The sequence below is a fragment of the Falco cherrug genome, chromosome 15 (assembly GCF_023634085.1).
Source record: "Falco cherrug isolate bFalChe1 chromosome 15, bFalChe1.pri, whole genome shotgun sequence".
NCBI classification, from domain to species: domain Eukaryota; kingdom Metazoa; phylum Chordata; class Aves; order Falconiformes; family Falconidae; genus Falco; species Falco cherrug.
In genome coordinates, this window is record NC_073711.1 from 20,750,858 (window position 1) to 20,768,015 (window position 17,158).

Here is a 17,158-nt window from a genome sequence, read left to right on the forward strand (position 1 = left end):
ACAGCTTCAGCCTCTGAAGTTCGTCAGTTCCCTAAATCTCATTTGCCAGTACTTTGACATTTAAAACTATTCTAGGAAGGGCAAATTAGAAATCAATGATGTGCTCATCAACCCAGTATCAATGCGGTCTTAAGAAATGTAGATCAGCCATTGAAGGGGAAAAAAAACCCCAAAACCCCAAACTAAAACAGCCTTTAGGGAGACTAAAGAAAAAATGCAAACATGCTACCATTTCAAACACCGAGATATTTAGTTACTGTAGTTACTGTAAGTCTTTCTAAAATGCACAGTACTGGGAAACCCAGCGAAGAAAAGAGCTCTTCAAAATCTGCGGTTCACAGGAGCGACACGGAGCCTGGTCAGTCAGAAACGCTGCAGTATCTCAGGACCATTTCAACTCCTTTTCACAAATTAAGATTCAGACATAAGGTCCAACCTTCATTTCAGAGAATCCTGATGGAACACTAACTAAAATTAGTAAGTAGTCAAAGGTAGAATTCAGGTGCTGCAGTGTTTTACTCGCAACAGAGCTTTTATTAGGAGTGTGGGAGGACTCACAATTCCTAACACTCCTGTTTCCTTGTGTCATTCAAATTTTGATTATTTGATCAATGGCAGCATGATTAATGCAGTTATTAGAATGCCTGCTATAAAAACAATATGGAATAAGCCATGTTTGCACAATGCAAGACTATTCTGATAATTAGTTTGAACACCTGGAAGACAGAAACCAATATGTTTTCTTGAACCAATACCTGCTTAAACTCAAAGATCTCTTTTAGGAATAAAGAAATCAGATGATTCTACTCTGCTCTATTACATAGCATAATGTGAAGCTACACTCTGAAAGTTTGCAGGAATCTGTTAACCAGAAAAAAAATAAAATCTAGTGACAAAAATAAATTTTTGAATGCTGTATGCATAGATGTAGATAGCAGTATACATAATCATAGGAAATATGTTCCCCATAGATCTATTTAAAGGGCTTTTTTAAGAGACAGCAATTTAAGTCAGGGTACATGTGCATAAACATAAGTACGCATATATAAACATGAGTTTATACGTAAATAAGCATTGTGCCTTTGACCCATGAATGAAAGTGAACAGGTCATTACTTAATTCCACTTGACTCAAACCAGCCTTCAGTCACATATTTTGTGAAAGGAATGTTTCAGTTGCAAAGTTCAGGATTTGGAACATACAATAATTAGGAAAATGTTTAATACCAACCCACCCTCTTTATTAAGTAATTTCTTCAAGTATTTTTAATAGTGCAAAATATTGTTTTGCATTAGTACAGTAACTATGGGAATTCACAGTCAAAAAAGAACAAACCTTAAAAGATTTCCAAAGTCAAACAAAAAAAATTTTAATACTGTATTTTTAGCAAGAACATTTTTAACAAAGAATGTGTACTTTAACTTAATATGGTACAACAGAGAAACCATACTTAAAAGTTTCCATTATCTAACACTCTACTGCATATTCATTTTTTCATCTTAAAAGACCAAAAGCCAAGCTGAACTGAGCATAAAAAAAAGCATCAATTATAATCCTCATATTACGTCAGCTATTAGGGTTTAGCTCACACTTTTGAATTGGTCATCTAATGAAAGGACAATTTTTACATCATTCTTTTAAAAAATGTACACACATTTCTTTTTAAAACGTAATATATATCGAGTATCTGCTTCAGTAAACAAAGCTTAATTTATAAACACAATCGAAACAGCTCCATGTTGAACAGTTTCAGTGACAAACTGGACTTGTTTGATGTACAGCCAGTGAGGACCTTTGTGGCTTAAAATCATTGTGCCATTGCTATACAGTAATAGCTAGCTCCTTAGAAAAAAAAAAAAAAAAGTTCTTTTTTTGGGGGGAAGGGGGAATAATTCCTGTATGTGCTTAAAAATACTAAAACTCCTTTCTATCTCCGGGGACCTAAAAATGATCTGTTGCAGCAGGCTTGGTTTGGTATGGTAAGCTTGTAAAAAGTCTCAATATTTCTTAATACGGCAGTTTTCGATGCAGCAACAGTAAATTGCTTGAAATTGTCCTTCAAGTTTCATGCTACAAATCCTGTTCTTCACACAGTACTGAAGGCATCAAAGGTTGGAAGGGACGTTTTTCATGAACTATATAGTCTTCAAATAGTGGTCATTATACATTTTTCAACAATAGGTGTTTCCTTCAGTACATAATAGTAGGTTTGATGTATGTTCTGTTTTCTGGAGGGGGGTGGAAAAAAAAAGAAGAAAAAAGAGGTCAATTACACATATTATAGTTAACTGAAACTTAGGTGGGTTTCCCTATTTGTTAGTGGACTTTTTTTTTTTTTCCCTCAAGACAAATTACGGGATCTGTACGTGACACAACCTAGCCATCCGTCAGGTGAGCACGTTTTACCCAGGAGGAAGGGGCACCAGCTGCCAGCGCCCCGTGGAGCCCCCGAGGTGCCTGTTCCGCAGCGCAGTGACCCGCTCCCGGCGCACTGAGCACCTCCTAGCCCAGGGTGCAGGTGTGCGCGCCCAGTGGGACTAAAACCCCACCAGCCCCGTTTGTGCTGGCACTTGCCAGCCAGCATCTGCCAAGTACAGGCTATAAATACTTTGATTCGGATGTTCTGCCTTTATGGCATTTGCTTTTTAATTGAGCACTCATTTTCCTTCTTGTTTTTCAGAAGGCAGCCTGTGTTGCACTGCTTGCCTCCGTAAGACAGACCAAGTAACACGGCATCAGCTTTACAACGTAACATCATTACATGCACAAAAACCTTCTAGGGAACAGTGTGTTAAAACAAAATTGCATTGCATTATAAAATGTAATAGAATAAATCAATATCTGTTCTTGGAAAACTGTTCTTTCATTCAGAAACTGCCACATTTCTTTTCAAATTATTTTTCTTTATTTAGGGAAACAAGCAGAAAGCCACTTATTTCCTTCATAACAATATTCCTAGTTATAGTACCTATCAACTGTGATTTTTCACATTAAGCAACTTGAAGCCCAGAGAAAAATAAATATTAAAATGCCCATGGAAACTAAAGCTAACAAGAATCCATATTCTTGTTCATTATACAATGAATCATGAATCCACCCAGCAAAACCCGCAAGTACTGATCTTGAAGATGATAGCAAAATCATAATATTGAGAAGCATTTTGTATAATGTTGACATCTATCCCATTACTGTTTTACATATGCCAATACCGAACACTCGTAAGGGAAGAACAAGTATTGACCTGCTAACTGACACTAATCCTTGGAGCAATCTCAAAGTTTGCCACATTTCAATTTCAAAATGCATTTCAGCTATAATATGAGTGATTTATCATTTAGCAGTAGCTGTCAAAGTAACCTCCTAGATAAAACAAAAACATCTGGAACCATAAACAGAGGAGAGCAGTAGCTGAATTTTAATCCAAATCCGACATGTTCACTTCATTAGGAACAGGAAACAGCTAATTAGTAATTGAATGTTTCATGGTTTTAAGGAGGCTCAGACTCTCCAAACAGAGATGATTTAATATGTATTTTGGATGTAAACAAGAATACAGATCGGAAGAGCCAGGGACATAACAACTCTGGAGGAACGCTTGGGAGCATGGGAACCTCCAAAGAAGTGGCTAAATTAGTTTCAGCCCTTTGGCTGATTAAAATTGTCTTAAATTTAGTGGGGCAAATAATAAAGCCCGGGGAGGAGGTAAGCAGAAATGCAAATACTGAACACTGTGGGGTTTGTTTGTCGGGTATTTTCCCCTTTTCTCCCGATTATTAGGAAGTTGCACATGACTCCTTCCCACGGCAGGCTGCACGCGATCCAGCTTACACGAAAGCTGTCCTTCTAAGGGCACCACTGACAGCCTCGCAGGTTGGCACGACCACCTTTGAACATGCACAGCCTCCACTGCCAGCCCAAACGGCCGAATCCTGCCACAGCGCGTTCTCGCCAGCCGGCAACGCACCAGCTCTGCCTCCTGCACAGGAGCAGCCCGAGCCCTGCCTGCCCGGCACCCCACGCCCGCACGCCGACCCTCCGTGGGGGCCCGGGCCCCGCAGCCCGACCCACCGCGGCATCTCCTGGCCTAACCACCTACACAGCCCGGGCCGTCCAGGTGGTCCTCGCTGAATTAGTCTGTGTAATACTAATGCAAGTCAGCAGAAATTAGGTACGTTACTCGCTATTTACATAGCCACTGGGCATCAGCTGCATCTTCTGATACGTTTGATGCTTGTAAAGTAAGATATAAAGCACGTAGGTGCACGCATGTATGGTGCTGCGTTTGGTGACACGGACTGTCTGCAAAGAGAAGGGGAGGAATCCGGAGACGTGCATTCAAGGGAAGAGTTATTTATCAAAAATGGGATCAGTACAGATCAGTAACACTTTTTTTTTTTTTCTTCAAATTCTTCATATTTTTATTGCATTTCAAAACTTATTTTTCAAAATAAGGGAAGAGGTGGTCATTGAGGGTACTGCGGGCTGATGGAGTGACTGACTACTTAAACTTCGGAACAGGTTTCAATTTTTCCTTCCTATTCCCTGTATTTCTCAAGGGAAGTTCAATGGAGGTATCTGGAACACCTGTAAGAGAGAAAGTAAATGCCAAAGCTCAAGCACGGTGCAGCTACCCAGGAGATATTATTGATCAGTAAACAGAAAGTGCATAGTTAAATACTTCCTTTTTTATAAAGCTCTCAATTATTCTCCAGAAATCAAAATACTTTTTTGTTGCTGTGCAACAAACTTAACTCCATGACATTAACAATGTCATACAGCTACCACCTATGAGGAATTAACGTGTTAGGAGCATCTGTGCTACCACTTGTAAACAAAAGGCAATGCAATGTTGTCAAATTCATCTTTTTTTGAAGCATATTCACAATCTCCTCAGTGTAGCTGACTGCAAGCTACATACCATTTTATAGCATTTTACTGTATTATATAGCAAAGATTTGAATAAATCTGTGTGCAATAAATGTATTCTTTTATTAGGTTTATCCCTTAATCAAATATTCATTTATGTGGGCTTCATTCTATTAAAAAATGAAATTATACAAAGGTGAGCAAAAGCGTAGATTTACAGTACTTTAAAGCCTAATCTCATTCTCTAGGGGTAATATTGACAATATAAAAACTGTATAAATGATATTCCCTAACACTAAAATATGCTTATGAGCCCCCTGTGCATGTTATACTGCTTTACAACCTACAGTGAAATGCATGACTGGCTTAATAAGCAAGACATTTAGAAAGGATTTTTTTTTCCCCTTCACAATGTATAAGACAAGCAGAGATCTACAATTTCTCAGGAAGCCAGAGCGTATGTTAATAATTGTAATTTTCCCTCAGGATGGTGTTGTCTTCCCTGAGTTGTTAGTCCAGGGTGTACATTCATCTCTTGCACTCTCTTTTAGCAACAATATCATCGTTTGTCTTTTTCTTTCAAGGTTCTAATGTGTGTATAAAGCACAAATCCAAAAGCAATAATTACTATCTGCATATTTATTCACTTCCCCCCACTCCCAGCCTATTCAGCATCTCTGCAGTTTCTGAATCCTTGTGCAGCTTGCTTTGTAATACATTTGTTTCCAGTCAGTAATTCAGCTGTATTTCCATCAAACTACTTTAAACCAAAATTTCCACGTGGACCCTCACGACTTGCATAAACGCATGCTGCCCAGTAAGGCTGGTGCACAAGCCCAGCCCAGGACGGGGAGCAAGGCACTGCAGGGGGCCAGAGGCGATGAACCCCCACCACTACAGCCCAGCATTGTTCAGGTAACTTCAGCACACCTAACTGGAGGAGAAAGTCATTGGAGAAAGGAAATTTGGGATCTGCTACATAACGAGAGAACAAGGATAAACTTGTATCAGTAACAGTAAATTATTCAGGCAATTTAAAAAATAAAGCCCAGCACTACATGTTGCAGAGAATACCAGCGGCAGAGATGAAATACCAAACTGACAATCCCCCCTTTGCCAATTTAGATGAAGGAGGAGCTGGGAGAGCTGTTAAAATAAAGGTTAGGCAGAGCTGAGATGTGGCTGTTTCTGCAGACAGGAGAGCAGCAGGAGGGATGAGGGCAGCCATGTGCCAGGCTGCACGCTCTCAGGGGCTCTGCACAGCTCGAAGGGTTGAATCAGTCTTACACGATATTGCAAGTATCTGGACAGAAGCTGATCTCTCCACTCCTCCTAGGCTATGTAAACAGAGTCGACACTTCAGTTAGATCAGAGCCAGGGTGAGCTTTGGATGCTGTGACACATGGAAAATGCAACGCCATAACAATAAATCTGACTTACAAAGCTGGGGGCTAATTAGTTTGAATTACTCTCTTATTTTGCAGAAAGAAAAAGACAAATCAGAGAGCAGTTGGTTTCTGCTGTGGATGGCAGCCCTCAAAACCCCTCTCTTTCCCTAAACCTCGCAGCAAACAGGAGTTGGTCTGGAAGGAGCCTGCACACCGACCCCTGCCAGGGGGAAGGACCACAGCAATCATGAAAACCACGGGAAAGGAGCCCTTTGCTACCACGGGAAAACTGGACCTGGCTTGCAGCAAGTTCTTGGGGGTTTGGGCCCAGTTGCTCAGCCAGATGACAACAGTCAGTGAAACTGATTGCTTTTCCTGTTTATTAGTTGTCCAGTAAAACTTTTCCCTTCCATTTCTCTCTATTTTCCAAACAGAGCCATGAAACCAAAACACTAGCACACTGTGAGCAGGGCACGCTTTCCTCTGGAACGCAGGGCAGAATGTCAACTGTGCACGCTGCTTCCGAGAGCAGCAGTAGGAACCAGGTTTGGTTTGCTTGCTTTTAATCTCTCACTCTTTCATATTGCCTCTTTTTCTACCCTGGCAGAGATGCAGCCTCCTATGTCTGATGGTGGCTGAGCTGACCAGGATCCCCTTGCGGGGGGGCAGCCCCCCCCCCCCCCCCCCCCCCCCCCCCCCCCCCCCCGGTCCCTGGGCCGGACCCTCCCATGCGGCACACTCGCCGAGGTGCCTCTGGGGTCTCTTCCCCATTTATTTTGTGATTAGGACTACTGAGTTGACTCTGTCAAATATTTCCACATCTGTGCTAATAGATCTGCGAACTTGTACAGAAAATAGGATTTCTAATAAGTAACAATAGCCAAGGACAAGAATATGTTCACTGAATACAAACTATGCAGATGCTGGATTGCTATTGTCAGTTTGAGCAGACAGGGAGATAACGTAGTGGTTCCTGCTTAGGAAATATTCCAGCCTACTGACACTGAATTATTGAATAAATGTTTTAGCCCTTTGTTAAGAACAGAAAGGACCTTCACACCCAACAGCCCCCTGGTGAAACCTTTACCCACCTTTTGTTTCCAGTAAATCACAACATCTGAGCTTCCTCCCTCACATGTGTATGTGCTCACAGGGTGAGCGAGCCGGGAGAACAGCGTACCAAAAGTAGAAAAAACACCAAGACCAGGGATCCCATTAGTTTAAAAGCCCTGGATCTGCATGGCCAGCAGGTGAGCCACGCAGTCAGCCAGCACAGCAGCCTCCTGGCTAGCGACTGAAGAGGGCCCTTCCCCGGGTCAGCAGCTAATGCCAGTCAGCGAGACCTGGGCAGGCTGGAGGGTTGGGCAGAGGAACCTCATGAAGTTCCACAAAGGTGAGTGTAGGGTCCTGCCCCTGGGGGGTGGGGGATGGGCAGCCCCACGCACCAGTATGGGCTGTGGCAGCTCTGCGGAGAGGGGCCTGGGAGCTCTGGTGGGCAGCCAGTTGCCCATGGGCCAGCAGTGTGACCAGGCGGCCAGTGGGACCCTGGGTGCCTCGGGAGGAGCGTGGCCAGCGGGTCGAGGGAGGTGACCCTGCCCTCTGCTCTGCCCTGGTGAGGCACATCTGGGGTGCTGGGCCCAGTGCTGGGCTCCCCAGTTGAGGAGAGCCAGGGAGCTGCTGGGAGGGGCCAGCGCGGGGCTGGGAAGATGATGAGGGGCTGGAGCATCTCCCCGGTGAGGGAGGGCTGGGAGAGCTGGGCCTGTCCAGCCGGGAGAGGAGGCGGCTGAGGGGGGTCTGACCAACAGGTACCAGGGGCCTTCAGGGCGGGGGCCAGGGGGACGGGGCCAGGCTCCCGGCAGTGGTGCCCAGCGACAGGACAAGGGGCACCGGGCACAAACTGCCACACGGGAAGCTCCTTCTGGACACGAGGAAGAGCTTTGTTCTCCTTCGCTGGGGCCGTCCCCACCCGCCCGGTGGCCATGCTGTGCGGCGCCCTGGGAGGGCCGGGGGCAGCCGCGGGCTGGGCTCGGTGGGCTCCGTCCAGCCCCCACCACCCTGTGACTCCGCGAGCAGCTTCCAGCAGCGCATGGCCAGGGTGCACATGGATACGACAGTCTGGTCATTGTACACAAACTTCACACGAGTTTTTCTAGAAACATTTCAGTATTGCACAGAACAAGATAACTAGTAGAGTTTTAATAATTCAGAACACCCAGAGCAGGGCAGGCACTAGGGACAGAGACTCAAATGAAGAAGACTGCAAAGAACTTGCTCAAAGGGAAACACCAGGCCTCTCTTTAGCTCAGTCTCAAGAGTTTCTTACCACAGGGATCCAGTCCTACATAATTATTTTTTTTTCTCCAGTAAAAGCAAGACCAACACAATAGCACTGCATTTCCAAGATGCTGAATTTGTCTCCCACAATTGTAGAGTGCTCTGAAATTCCATAGCCTGCCTGGTTTCAGTGGACTGAGGCATTTGGAGGTATAAATTGATACACTAACAAAGTTGCTAAACTTCTAAAAACCACCACCTCTCTCTCTCCTGTCCCTCTCGTGCCTTTTTGACCATAGGCTGGATTTGAAAACTGACTGGTTAGATCAGAATAGTGAAAAAATAGCCCAGTTCTCAAAATAACAAAACCCAAAACGTCTTCCAAACTTCAACAGTCCTTCATCTTAGGCAAACAGATAGAAGTTATTCAGAGTTACTGAGAGTTTTGTGCTAAATCTCTGCCAGGTTGTTTCACAAATGGCAGGGCAGCAGCAGCCACCCTGGGTCCCGCTCCTGTTGCAGGCCCCGTGAACCACATTTCCTTCCAACTGCACTTTTACCTCAGGAAACTCTGCCTGCCTTGCTGCTGCCTCCTTCTTGAAATTTAGAGTCTTTTATTTTTTGTAAATTGTTATCAACAAGTATTATGGTAACCTCTATTTTTTAAAATTTTAAGATAACATTGCTTTGCTGATTGTTCCAATATCCCCTAACAATGAAATATAGTAATACAAAAGTTAACTAAGGTATAAACATGCAAAAGGAGAAGTCTCCCTGCGATCATAAAATGATGTTATTTTCTGTTCAGCAGTTCATGTTACTGCTGTTCATGCTAATTAATTAAAGGAGCTGTTGCTGTAATGTGCAAACAGGGAATCTGAGAAACTGAGAGGGCTTTTAGGTCTCGGAGTGAAGTTAAGTCAATCTGGGCGCGGGCAATCAAATGTAATGAAATCACTTGTCAGTGCTAAGCTTGCAAAAACTGTGAAGTTTGACTAGGGAGTAAAAGGATTATAATTAGATTTCCAATAGGATAATAACTAAATGGCAGAAAGCAGTAAAGAGAAAATATTACTTTGTTAGCTAATGGTGCTGCTGTTCGGTTTTAGTTTTTATCAGCACACTTGTAGTTGTGCTAATTTAATTTGCTTTTATCAGCAAAAATGCACTACTCGAATGGTACTTGAATGTCATTTGCAAAAATCATTGATCTGAAGGTGCACTTAATGACACCCAGTATGTTTATTTTATGTGAAACGGAGATTGGTTGATAAAATGGTTGATGCACTATCTTGCTGGCCCACAAGTGAGTTATGGGAGCAAGACCAGAAGGGTATCTGTGTGAATGCATCACCCTCTCCTGCACCACTCAACTATGCAGGGGGCTTCACGACTGCAGCAACTATTACTTTTCTATTCTGTCAGCTAAAAAGCTTCTCTCAGATCAAGCTATACTGGATGAGAAGATGGATACATACAGAGGATGGAGGTATTAAGACTGTGAAGTTCAAAAAAGTTTTAAGTCTCGCCTGCACAAAATTTCCGTTCAATTAATATACAGAGCATAGAGAAATGAGTCAACTAAATGGAAAAGATTTATAATGCAGATCAGAATCCCAGTATATGAACAGCTTGTGTTAATAAAATCACTTTAAGAAATGAGTATAAAATATGATACGACTTAATCACTGTGAAAGGTGGCTGTGCAGTATTTTGGTAATTTTCCTTTAAACCATCTTAAGGAGACACTGGCAGTGAAACTGATTGAATTTCAAAGGAAAGGCATTGTACAAATGATAGATTTCTGTCCAGCAGAGCTATTGACAACTGGAAACGAAAGGTCTGCATTGATGCTAAAGCTTTCTTCTGTGCAACAGAGAAGCTTGGAAACAGCTTTGTATTGGGAACATGTTCTGACCCTTCCTCCTTCCAGGGCCAAAAACCAAAGGCAGCAAATGAAGGGTGCAATAAGGGAGTGTGCGCTAATTGTTAAAGGCAGCAGTGCAACAGTAGCTGTCAAGTGCAAAAATTGTAATCAAAGCAAGAGAGAATAAAAAGATATTACAGCATCAGCATAAATAAAAATGAAAGAGATGGTGCTACAGGACAGAAACACTTTGAAATCTAAACAAGCTCTACAGAGAGCTCTTCAGAAACCTTTTTATCAGCTGAGAGTGCTCAGTGAAAACCAGGCTCAACTCACCACATGTTTACATATGAACATGACTACCACACCAAAACTGTCCCAGACGTCAGTGTACGCTGTCATTCATTACTGCAGTGAAGACAAGAGAGGCTTTGCCATTGAGGAGTACAGGACAGGTTTACATCTACTGCACAAGTGTTCTGCTTTCACAGAGGGGTACCAAGCTCAGAGGTATTAAACATAGTGGATATCCAGCTCTCCCTTTGTTCAGGCTTCTAACCTGAACAAAAACTCCATGATCCAAAGCCTGGTAAAACTAAAGAACAATGTAGTTGGGTTCAGACTGAAAACAAACCTGAAATAAAAATCATAAAATCACGAGTTTTTCTTGTATACCAATAGACTGCAGGAAGTGTAAGAAAGCTCTCTTAATTCCTTCTAGTGGGTAAACGGTCACTGCAAGCAGCTATGCATCACTTTACCCACAGTTATTTATAACCGTGTTTGATGGGAAGACACATTCAAGCCAAATGCAACTTTTTTTCATTAATTGAAAATTGAAATTAACTTCAATTTTTCACTAGATTCTGTCCAGATGCACCTTTGACTTTCAGAATCTTCTTGGAAGAGCACTGAGCACTCATCTCAGCAGGTATCATAAATAGATCAGAAACACTAGGAATATTTTGCTTGTCAAATTTAAATACAAGTGTCCCCAGTGCTTATTCAATAGTTTGATTATTTCTGGCAGTAATGATCTTCCAAACGCAGTATTTAGAGCACAACTCTAATCGTATGTGTACGTATATATACACACGTATGTTATATGTATATATATGCATTACAATAAAGCTGTGATTCTCCTTCGTAACACATAGCATATGAACCTAAAATCACAAAGAGACAGCAGTAAAAATATTTGAAAGCTTTCCTGTATAGATGACAGATGGACGACAGATGCATACCAGAGGTATGCAAAGTCAAGCTTTTAACAGTTGAGAAATGCTAGAAATTATGTTTGTATCTATAACTGTACTGCAGCCCTTCTTCTGTCTACACAGAAGGGGACTGTTTTTAGTTACATCAACACAGATTATTTTTTGCACATTACCATTACACGATTCGGTAGAAAGGGTGGAAGTGCTCTAAGAAGCAGCAGTTACATTGAAACAGGCAGCTGTCTCCAGGCTGCTACAGTAGCAGGCACAGAACTGAGTGGTGTGCAAGGAACAGGGCGCAGACGGAAGGGAGAAAGAGGCAGGTTTAACAGAAAACCAACACCACCAAGCCGAACTTTCTCCAAAGCCAGAGCAAATTGCTCAGACCAAATTTTATCACATGTGACTATGGATTTTCTGCGTGTCTCAAATAGGGTTCCAGTGGTAATGGAAATAACCCTTGAGATCTCTGTATCCCAGCTTCACTAACCGGCGATTACACAACGCCCTTACCTCACAGGCCTGTAGCTAGAATGCAGTTATTATTCTTTGGGAAGCACTCGGGCAAGACATGGATGTTCTCTATTTGCAGTCACTGAACAATGAGGAAAATGGAGCACTATGTAACTGCTCATAATGTGACCATGACTTTCCTTTTCCACCTACGGTTTATGTATTTTTTTGAAAACACCTATGATCTTCACAGGCAGGTAAGGATCAGTGGTAAAATATTTTAAAAAGATGAATCATATGTAAAATCACTTTTGAACTAAGTGCATGATAGCTAAATATGAGTTTCCCACACCTCTGTTAAAACAAATTTAATTTCTGGTGTTGTAAATACTGATCTTTCAAAGGTTTTCTGTATTGAACAGGAAAACAAAGTTGTGTGATTTATGTTTATTTTAAAGCATGAAAACTATTCTGCATTTTACTTGATTTTTAATACAGCTGATGATAAACATGTACGTGATGGGATGCGGTACATACTGCACCTTGCATTGCTGCACTGTCATGTTGGGTTCCGTTGTGTTCTATTTCCATATCTGGGATTCCAGCATCTGAAAGACAAGACACTGAAGATTAATGTATTCCCCTTTGCCCTTCTCTCATGCATCTTTAGAAAAATATTTATAGCAAACTAGGGTGATCTCCACATTACACGGTCTTGCATAAAACATTTGGTCTTCATAGAATTTTCAGTAGTAAATAGTTTCCAAAACGTGCATACTGGTCTCACAGTGAATTATTTTTAATGTGCTTCACATTTGTCTGATGACCAGATAATAACTAACACATTATATTAATATGTCTGTAAAATTCTCTTGGAGAATGAGGACATCTGACACATGAAAAATAAAAGTCGAAATGGAACTGTGGTAATATTAAGCTACAGTGACTCTCCTAGCCCTGCACCTGCGAAGTACAGAATAAAGGATATAGCCAATGCCAGTCAACGTGTCTGCGTGCGCGTGCCTATCAGTTTGTATGAGTGCACGTTACAGATAAGAACTGTGCAAACTGCACTTTAAAGACTCTGCTCAGGATGTTGTAAGCATGCATTATCAGCCAAAACAAAATTACATATGTGATATTATGTGAAACATTTCCAGATTTCTGAGAAAAGCTTTCCAAAATGGATTGTAGTCTTTTTTCCAAGTTGAGAGTCTCATAACGATACGCACTTTTGACCTATTTAATTTCCTATTGATAATACCTCTGTATGCACAGTCCTTTGGGGTGGGGGCGGGGCCTCAAACACCCCAGGGTGTTATGATAACAGATGCCATTATCCACCTCGTGCCAACAAGGATTAGCATGAAGGGTATGTGATTTGAATCCATGGCACCTCAAATCCTGGAGAAACATCTGCTTCCCTTGTAATACAGCACTCAGAAATTATAGTGAGGAAAAAAAGCCCACACCTGAAAGGGAGCTGTGGGTACAGTTCTGAAGATTTTCTGTTCTGGACTTTCTCAAGTAGAGAAGAGCTGTGCTGTTGCTTTCTCAGGTCCCTTTGGGCGAGCATCAGCATCTCTTGCAAAGATGCCGTTTCACGGTCACCCTGCAGCCTAACTGAACTCTGTCAAAGTAGGGCAACCCACTGAAGTGCAGTCCATATACAGAAGAATAGTATGAGTAATATCTTAGCAATATATGTTTAAGTGAAATACATGTGATGTATGCTTATATAGCCCTATAAATCTATACCATCAAATAAAAAGTATTTTCATGTATACAATTGTTTCTTATAAAATTATGAGTGACTGCTGTTACATTGGGTTTCCCTTATTCAGATTCCTGTTTTGGAGGAAAGTTCAGGGCACTGATCTATCAATCTAAAAAGGCTCTTTCTTTGCAAACCTTTCAGAGTCCATGTTGTATATATGTGTAAAATGACAAAGTCATCGCTAACTAATAACAGCATCTGTTAAATGAGACAGACCGTCGGAGTTAAATTAAAAATACTCAAAATAGCCCTTCACATTTTGTTGTCATAAAATTGTACCTGCAATTAAATTGTGGATTAAGATGCTAATGAGCTACCTGATTTGCATGTGCAATCAGATTAGCATGTAAATATCAGCTTCTTGCAGGCACTAACATATATATGACTACCTGAGTGTGCCTGCAAATCAAAATGTTAGCAGCCAGGCCCACAGTAGCAGATGTAAAGATCTGTTAATCACATTGCTGGCATGTTGGTACCCTTTAATTTGTGGCTTCCAGAACTGCTGAGCACTCCTAACTGTCATGCGAGTGGCAGGTGCTTACCAGCAATGGCAAAATCTGGGTGAATGACCTTACAGAATATCAGGAATTTAGGGTTTTTCTGACATTCATCTCAAGGTGCTGGCTGTATCTCTGGGATCCAACCTGGGTGCTTTTCTGACCCAGGGGAGGCGGTGAAGAGGTTTTTGCTGGCTCTGTCCACCCGCCCTCTCTTAGGTCATTGTCCCTTATCACGGTGCAACTGCCAGCTGTATATCCATGCCTGAATCACCACTATTTGCTGTCAGTACATCAGAAAAGCCAGCCAGTTCCTGGTTACAGTGATATGCTGGACTATAAAACCCAGCAGATGAGAATGCCTCTGAAAGATGTTGCTCTCGTACTTAAAGAGTTTGTATCTCTTAGGTGCTCTAGATAAATCACAACTCGCAGTCCACTGCAGAGTGTTGCGATGGCAGTTCACGCACACAAGGCTTGCCCTAACTTTAAAAAAGTGTGGGTAGGCCTCACAACTGAGAACTCAAGACAAGCTAAACTCATTATTTTTACTCAGCAGTTCAGGCAGTTTTTGCAGGCTCCTTATGCTATTACGGCTCGGTTGCTAGCCGTGCCCAAAGCAGGCAGCACAAAGTTGTGGTAAAGGCTACCCGACATACAAATGCAGCAGAGATGGAGTATAACTCTGATTCGTGAGCCTCTGCAGAGACTTCGGGGTAGGGATGCACAGACTAAACCTTAGCTATGGAACCTAAAAATTAATTAAAACTCAACAAGGTGCAGTCTTAAAGATTCAAACTGAAGCTCTAAGCTTTGGCCAGAACCATCTTAAGCAGGAGAGGCAAATCCTCCCGCTACCCAAAACATAATCACCCTGTTTAGGAGATTAAACTGATTTGCTTTTGTTTCACAAGAATATTTGGGAAGTATTCAAAGCCTAGTCAGCTCTGAAAGCTGATACATATTTAACACACTTAATGGATCCTGAGGCTGAGCACACTTTAGCCAAACGGCTTTTAAAATGAAGCTCAGCAGTTCTAAAAATGAATCTGCTGGGAGAGAAGAGTTCAGAGAACCTTACAGGAACCAAATTTCACATTGTCTTAGCTGGCACCGTAACAGATTTTGCTGGTAATATATTCAGCATTTCTTGTCATGTCTGTGTAAACTGCTCTGTCTGTTTCTCTAGTTGCAGACATTTATTTTTTTAATTCATGACCCAGAGCACATGGCCTGAAATAGATTTTTAATTATTTCAGGAAAGGATTGTGGTTCTTCATTCTGAAATTTGCTTTGTGTATCATCTTACTTTTTGTCACTTAATTAAACATCATTTTAAGCTAACTGTGAAAGGCCAACTAAGACATTACCATTTAACATCCTGAGACCGTCACCTGATGTGGCCTGTTTAAGCGCCTGTTCCACTTGTTCTCTTCTCTTTGATTCAAATTCCAAAGCTTCCTGCAATTTTCTCTTTGCCTTTTTTTCTTTCTTCAAGCGTTTCTGAATTGTTGCTGAAATGTAAATATATTTTAAGAACGGCTGTTAAAGCACAACTAATATATAATGGTGACAGTAAATGAGTTTACGTTCAGTGTTCAAGGGCCCAGTTCCAGCTCAAGAAAAAACCAGAAATCTGGCTTGAAACTGATAGAAAAAACAAAAATAAACCCACCCACCCCAAGCCATATCCTGTAGTGAAACAATGAACAGTGTGAAAGGGCTTTAGATCTTCTTAAAGATCTGGAACTGCCCCATGGATTTAAGTGTCCTGACCAGAACCTAAAGAGTCTCAGCACCAGCCCCGTGGTTCATGTTACAAAGACTTCACCAGCCTGGACTAAATTCCAGCTACAGTTCTGCAGTTTGGTTGACCAGACCATTGGCTTAAACTGATTTCTAGCAACAGCAGCAATGTATATCCTCAAAATTAAATCCATCTCCCACCCTTCATTCTAATATTTTCCCTTGATGCTGAGAACTGTATTGCACCCTGCTCTGCCAGTAGTTTTATCCAGAAGGATAATCCAAACACACTGGTTATGTCTCTCCCTGACCACTCCTCATGGATGGAAGAAGTCTTCTGAATGTGTCAGAGATTTGGTTTAGTAATGGCTATTAACATTAAAAGGAAATTAAATTTATTTATCCAGGTGAACTACCTGTGTGCAGTGTTGGAGAATCTGAAACGCCAGCACCAATGGTGTACAGAGTGAAACCCCATGGAATTAGGTGGTCATTTTTTTGGTAAAAATGGAGCAGCAGCTGGGTTAATTTTGAAGCAGAATAACTGACATAACAAGAACCACTGCTCAAGACAGAAGCCAGGTGTAAGGCTATTGAGAAGATGGGTTGAGTGAGTACATACTCAGATGAAAGATCAAATGTGTAGAGAAGGGGTATATACTGAGTAACATAAGTACTTTAGCACTTCATCACTAGTGGGAGAAAAGAAGAGGTAAAGCCAAAGAAAGCAGCGAAACAAAAACGCATTGGGTGTATGCTGAGAACGTCAGAGAGAAATTAAAAGGAAACTTCCCACATAGAAAGCAGGTTGAAAACAAGCTTATAACACCCCGAAGTGAATCAAGTATATTCTCTTCATTAGCAATTTCTCCTACAAACTGAAGCACTCTGTAAAACGCTGTTCAGTAGCTGGCTGTTTAATATAGCTAACAATGCAATAATACAGTGCTCCTGTACAGCTCTGCATTAGATCTCAATGCACTTTACAGCATTTCATCTCTTTTAAAGACAGAAAGCAGAAACAGTGCCTTGACAAAGATCATCCACAGGCCATTGGTACAGGCACGTTA

The 17,158-nt window shown here is 41.8% G+C and overlaps 1 protein-coding gene across 4 annotated transcripts in view; it reads right to left on the bottom strand.

The window, feature by feature from the left end:
• Positions 1 to 1,353: 1,353 nt before the first annotated feature.
• Positions 1,354 to 17,158, bottom strand: part of DACH2 (dachshund family transcription factor 2) — a 310,897-nt gene continuing 295,092 nt past the window's right edge. Inside the window, exons 10-12 of one of the 4 annotated variants that reach the window (XM_055727704.1) lie at positions 15,737 to 15,856; positions 12,608 to 12,673; positions 1,354 to 2,228 (exon numbers count right to left, since the gene is read on the bottom strand). In XM_055727704.1, coding sequence (XP_055583679.1) covers positions 2,191 to 2,228; positions 12,608 to 12,673; positions 15,737 to 15,856 — 224 coding nt within the window. In that variant the 3' untranslated portion in view covers positions 1,354 to 2,190. The other 3 variants (XM_055727702.1, XM_055727701.1, XM_055727700.1) reach the window with 3 other exon arrangements.